This window comes from Morus notabilis, unplaced genomic scaffold, assembly GCF_000414095.1.
Source record: "Morus notabilis unplaced genomic scaffold, ASM41409v2 Scaffold1568, whole genome shotgun sequence".
Classification (NCBI taxonomy): Eukaryota; Viridiplantae; Streptophyta; class Magnoliopsida; order Rosales; family Moraceae; genus Morus; species Morus notabilis.
Genome location: NW_010368046.1, coordinates 18,774 through 25,271, shown reverse-complemented (window position 1 = coordinate 25,271; position 6,498 = coordinate 18,774). Strand labels below are relative to the sequence as shown.

General features: G+C 34.9%; 1 protein-coding gene across 1 annotated transcript; it reads right to left on the bottom strand.

The window, feature by feature from the left end:
• Positions 1–753: 753 nt before the first annotated feature.
• Positions 754–2,974, bottom strand: LOC21396980 (mitogen-activated protein kinase kinase kinase 3). Its single transcript, XM_024176100.1, has 4 exons — positions 1,724–2,974; positions 1,467–1,622; positions 1,187–1,369; positions 754–873 (listed from the first exon to the last, which is right to left on the bottom strand). The coding sequence occupies exons 1-4, from the start codon at positions 2,972–2,974 to the stop codon at positions 754–756; spliced, it is 1,710 nt and encodes a 569-aa protein (XP_024031868.1).
• Positions 2,975–6,498: the final 3,524 nt, after the last annotated feature.

Sequence of the window (6,498 nt, the reverse complement as noted above, 5' to 3'; positions counted from 1 at the left end):
GTGCCCTCCCCCTAATTGTTCTTTAGTGTTTTGGGTTTTTTTTTTTTTTTTTTTTTTTTTTTTTCTTTTTGTCAGTAGCTTTCACTCTTGACGCTTTCATTTGCGCAAGGCAGCTTTTTCCGATCTTTTTTTTTTTTTTTTTTTTTTCAGTAGCTTTGACTCTTGACCCTTTCATTTGCGCAAGGTAGCTTTTTCCGATTTTTTTTTTTTTTTTTTCCATAGTCAGTACTCTTGACACTTTCATTTGTGCAAGGTAGCTTTTTCCGACTACAGTGCCTGCACAACTTCTGGACTGTAGTTGAGATTAGAATCCCGGAATACAAAAGTCATAGCTCAATCTAGAATTCAAAACCGGAGTTGCATCTACCTCAATTTTTAATTCGGAATTAAGAATAAATTGGTGTGTGTGCACAACAATTTCAAATTTAACCAATCTAAAATGGTTGCATGTTTTCAAGTTCAAGTTTTGAAATTTGCAAATTGTAGATCAGAAACTAAACATGATGTGTGATTTTACCCACAGTGATATTGCCCGTCGCATCTCCAATGAAAAAGAGTCCTCCGCTACCATCTTGGATGTGAATCGACTGCACTTCTTGTCTTATGAATACTTGTCCCTTCTTCTCAAATCTGCAAATCATGTTGAGTATGTCATCATCTTTTTTTTCTTTTTTATTTTTGGGTTGAAAGTAACATAAGAAAAAAGGATTAGAATTAAGCAACAGAAAATAAAATGGATTCATGGTTGTCCACTTACGATGGTAGTTCATATATATGGACAGAATGATCATCACACGAGCAAAACAAAATATCATGCCTTTTTCCTTGATTCGGCATCACGGGTATATTCATCCCACCAAGCGCCAAAAAACCCTGAAACGTACAAAAATAATTAGTTACACTAGAAATTAGTATTTTCTTAATTTCTCTAAATAGGTTAATGCAAGTTATATGGTAGCAGAAATATGTAACACCAATATATGAGACTAAGCCGTAGGTAATTTGTCAGAGAATTAATAATTTTATGAATAAAGGAGACTAAAAAGAAATCAGAAAATTCATGGTGATCACTTATCTCCCAAGTTATTATATATATATATATATATAGCAGAAGTAAATTAAGGCCTTAGATAGAGTGAAAGTAGGCAAATTAACTAATTAGTTAAGAAAACACATATAATCCTACCTGTTCCTGCTTGTGTGTATAGCATACTTCCAAGCCGCCTGCTTCTTGCGTATAACCCCATGTCTTTATTGTGCCATCCAATGAGCAAGACAGCAGATAATTATTCCAGCAAGCGAGTGACGTCACTGCACTAGAATGTCTCTTCACGGTTGTAAGGCATTGTAAAGTAGCAAGATCCCATGTCTGAAGAAGAAAAAAAAAAACACTTATTAGTCAAATGGAATGATTAATTATAAGAAAACCAATACTAATTTATAAGGTGAGAGAATTAGAAACAAACCTTTATTGTACCATCTCTAAAACCAGAGTATAACATCTTACAACCAATGGTTATGCATACGACTCCATGAGTGTTGCCTTCAAGAGTGATAGCTGGTTGAAAGGGATTGGCGGTTTCACTTTCAGAATTAAATTTCCAGACTAATATTTGCCCACTCTGCAAATTGCGAATAAATTAAAAAATTTGAAAGCAAAAAACAAATTTAATTGGAAAGTAATTATAATTAATATATATATATATATATGTATGTATGTTACCTCTGTCCCAGCAAATAACTGCTCGTTGTCGAAATCCATTGTGCACACTCGACCCAGTGGTCCGCTTAGATCGAATCCAATGTCAATTTGGCTGTTCCATGCCTTGACAAGATTTTGACAACCAATGAAAATCCAAGGACCGCTGTGAATCAATGAAGAAATTTCGTCACCGAGGTTGATCACCCTCTCACACAATCCAGTATGGCAATTCCAGACACGGAAAGTTCCATCTTTGCTTCCCGAATAAAGCTTGTCACCGGTGGCGGTGGAAGGCAACGCAATGCATGTGACTGCCTTGGTATGGCCCTGGAGAGTTGTAGTAATGGAAACATTACGAAGCATCTCATTCTTCTTCTTATCCGTCTTTGCCACCTTGTTTCTTGGTCTACAATCTCGTACCTTCTTAGTTCCACGCACAAAAGGGTGGTTTAGCAACATCTGAGCAGTCGGCCTCTCACTTGGCTTCCTCACAAAGCACTTTCTCAAAAAATCCTCAGCCTCTTTAGAAATTCTGCTTGGAATAATGGGCGATTCCGTCGCAATCTTCCTCTTAATTTCCTGCCTCCGTAATCTCTCGTCCCATGGCAATCTACCAGTCAACATTACAAGTACAATACACCCAAGAGCCCAAATATCAGAAGGCTGTTGTTGAATCCCGTCTCTCACTGATTCTGGGGACATATACATTAGAGTTCCTCCCACACTACACTTGCTTTGTTTAGCCCTCTTTGCCAATCCAAAATCTGATATTTTTGCCGTTAATAGTTGACCATCATTTATAGCTTTGGCAACTAGTATGTTCTCCGGTTTCAAGTCGCAGTGGACGAAACCTGCTTCGTGAATGTGCTTGATCCCTCCCAGAATGGATCTTGAAAGTTGCCTTGCTTGCGACTCAGGCAAACCGTTGGATGTTGTGATGATTAAGTCAAATAACGCACCTTCAGGAGCGTACTCTAACAACAAGTTATAGAATAATTTGCCATTTTTGGCTACGGTGACATCATCACCGAAGCACCGAATGATGAAGGGGCTCTTCCCCAGATGATGGTAGACCATCTTCTCCCTTGCCAGCTCTCGCGATGAAGAGATCGGCGTCGATTTCACGGCCACGACCAAAGGCAAACCTCTTCTCCAAGAAGTTATGGGGTTTTGGAAAATCGCCATATAAACTGATCCAACCCCGCCTTTTCCGATAAGCGGCCCCCGCTGCCATTTTTCGCTGTGTTGTTCTTCCTCACGTATTCTTTTCATCCTGGTTTAGAAAAAAAAAGAAAGCCAAATTTTTACAAGAAATATTGAACAAGAGAGTTATATACCGCAAGCAGCTTGTTCTTATCGTGGATCATACTATTAATGATGAGACAAAGCAGCTAATCAAACCAACAACCAAATTCTGCACCAATCCTTCCAAGTCAACCTAAATCAGGTTCTTTAGACATATTAATTTGAAGCACATAGATATTTATATATCAAAAGCATGTTGTGTAATAATAATAATAAAAATCATCATCAACATTATCATCATCGAAATATATATCATAAGGCAAATATTATTCATCTCTAACAAAAGCCAAATTTTTAAAAGAAAGTACACCAGAAACACAGTACTGCATGCGTGCTTGTTTTGAATTTGAACAATGGAGTTATATATATATATACACACACACACACCGCAGCAGGTTTGTTCTTATCGTGGATCATACTATTAATGATGAGAGAAAGCAAGAAACCAACAACAAAATTCTACACCAAGCCCTCAAACTCAAACTATTAATTAGTTTATTTCTCTAGACATTTAACTGTACAGAATAAGAAACAGAAAAAAGAGAGAGTGATTTTATTTTATTTTTTAATGAAAAAGAAACACTTGCACTGTGAAAGTAGGAGAAAGGCTACATACCTTGAATTACAGCAGATCAACAGTACACGCAGATTTTTGGCAGAGTCTTGTGTAGAAGAGTCGAGGCAAAAGTGATGAGTTTAATTTTGAGAAATTTCACTCAGTTTCGTGAAGAGATCAGTGGAATAAAGGTTAATTAGCTAGAGATAGTTATATCTATATGAATTAAGAACTAGAAAGGTGTATTTGATTAGGAATAGGTTGTGTTTCGGTTCTTATCCTAGTATTATTTTGCTTCGACTTCGAATCCTACTCGAATAAAATGCTCCCTTTTACATCCCTTTAAAAAAAAAAATGCCTTTTTACAAATTTACAACGGATAGAGGTGGTTTTTTTATTTTTTATTTTTTTATTTACAAATAACACTAAAAAACCACGTGTATGTTAAGTGTTAAATATTTCTTTCCTTTCACGAATGACAAATATTGATTTTTTTAGGAAAGAGAAATATTAAATCTCACTACTACAATTTGGGTTATTTTCGACGACATGCAACTTTTTAATTTTTTGTGACGACATCTCATCGCAAATAAGTTCGTAACACTGAAAAAAAATATTATCGTTGCTAAAAAATCACACGTCGTCGCAAATATTTGCTAGCGCCAGATCTTGTCTGACGTGAACTCTTAGTGCGCAATATAGCATTATTTGCGACAAGTTGTATAACAAATAGTCTTTATTATTTGCGACGACATATATTAATGTCGTCGCAATAAGTGATTTGTCTTCCCTAGGCGACATAATAGGCGGGGAAATTGGGCGGACATTATTTGCGACAACAAGTATAATGTCGTCACAGAAAGTGAAATGATAGGCGGAGAAATTGGGCGGGCCCCAAAACTTATTCACGACGACATATATAATGTCGTCGCAAATAATAATTCCAGAACCTTCCTACTAGAACATGCTTCGTCGCAAATAACGTACTGTTGTCGTAAATATCTTTAAGTTATATTTGCGACTATGAGTCGTCGCAAAAAATGTTTAATATTGTCGCAAATAATTCTGTTATATCTCCACCGACAGGGCCTCTTCCTCCATTTTTTTCCGAACACCTTCTCTCTCTCTCTCTCTCTCCCTCTCTCTCTCTCTCTCTCCTCTCTCTTTCTCCCTCTCTCTCGGTCTCTCGCCGGTTTATCCGGTTTTCTAACCTCAAATTCTCAAAATCTTCTTCTATTATCTTCTTAATCAACAATATTTTAACTTTTTTTTTTGTTTTTTCATCCAAAAAAACCCTAAAATTCACCGCCGCCGCCGCCGTGGAAGTTTGCCGCCGCCTGCCCTTATTGAACTTGCCGTTTTCAACCCCCCGTTTCAGTGGGTTTGAATTTTGTAAGTTTTTCTATAATTATTGTATTTTTTAGTTTAAAATGTGTTAAAAATAAAATTATATTTTGTTATTTATAGATTTTAAAATTAGTATATAATTTAAAATTTAGATATAGATTGAATTTTAGATTATGAATTTTGAGATTGTTGAAATTTGATATTGAGATTGTTAAAATTGTAAGATTATAATTTGATTTAGGTTGAAATTAAAAGTTTTGGTAATTGTTCTGGGTGGCACATCTTGCAGCTATGGTGTGTCGAAATCTTTTAAGAACTATTTTTTTTACAGGTTTGAATTTTTGGATAATAAGAAAAATATGCCGTTATAATGCCGAAATTTTATTAAATCCTATTAATTTTAAGAATTTAATTAATAAGAATTAATTATAGTAATAGAAAGAAAAATAAAAATTAATTATAAATATTATGAGTGCAAAAATAAAAAAAAAATAATTTGTAAATAAAATTTGATAAAATTTCTAAATTAAAGCATGAAATGTTAAACTTTCTTTATAAACGTTATTATATAGTCACGAGAAAACATGAAGTATGATTAGATGTATTATTATTTTTATAGTCAACATGCCAATTGATAAGAGTTGGATATATCTAAAAAATCAATTGTCTGATCAGTATTGGGAAGGATTGTATGCGTTTATCAATATTGCCAAAGATTATGTTGATAAAAGTGGTTGTACAAGTTGTCCGTGTCGAAGGTGTTTAAATCATAAGTGTTTTCCAGTAGAAATAGTTAGAGTACACATACACCAATATGGTTTTAATCCTTTATATACGACGTGGTATTACCATGGCGAAGATGATGTTACTACCAATTCAATAAATGAATCAGTTGACGAGATGGTTACAGTTATAAATGATGTTGTTGGAAATAACTCTGATCATGATATGTCGGAGGAAGTAGAAGCTAAAGTGTTAGGTGATGCGCAACACGATGAATTTAAAGAGTTGTTATCTGAGCTCGAATCGGTATTGTATCCAAGGTGTACTAAGTATTCCTCATTGAATTTTTTGGTGAAAGTCATGCATTTAAAGGTGCTATACAAATGGCCCAATAAGTGTATGAATTATGTTTTGAAGCTGTTGAAAGATGCATTTTTTGAAGGAATTAAACTTCCAGATTCGTTTTACGAGGTGAAGACGAAATTAGGTAAACTCGGTTTGGGCTACAAAACAATACATGTCTGTAAGTATGATTGTGCATTATTCTAGAAGGAGAATGTTGATCTATAGGTTTGTCCAGTATGTAACACCTGTCGTTGGAAGAGTAAAAAAACAAAAGGTAAAAAAGTACCTCAAGCAGAAAGAAGAAGAATTCCTTTTCAAGAATAAAATAAGTGTCTTCGTTCAGTCTTCCTTTTCAAGTGTAAGTGGTTCGACACTCAGGCAGAAAGAAGAAGAATTCAACAATACAAGAATATAATAAGTGCCTTCGTTGGTATGAGAATGAACCATTCATTCTAGCTTCCCAGGCGGAACAGGTTTTTTACGTTGATGATTTATATAACGGTCCGAATTGGAAAGTTGT

What these genes read in the sequence shown, in the direction of transcription:
- LOC21396980 (XM_024176100.1), bottom strand. Translation starts at nt 2,974, where the DNA reads ATGAAAAGAATACGTGAGGAAGAACAACACAGCGAAAAATGGCAGCGG. An exon ending in AGTTATTTGCTGGGACAGAG is followed by an intron (nt 1,623 to 1,723) that starts GTAACATACATA and finishes CGCAATTTGCAG; the next exon opens with AGTGGGCAAATATTAGTCTG. An exon ending in ATACACACAAGCAGGAACAG is followed by an intron (nt 874 to 1,186) that starts GTAGGATTATAT and finishes TGTACGTTTCAG; the next exon opens with GGTTTTTTGGCGCTTGGTGG.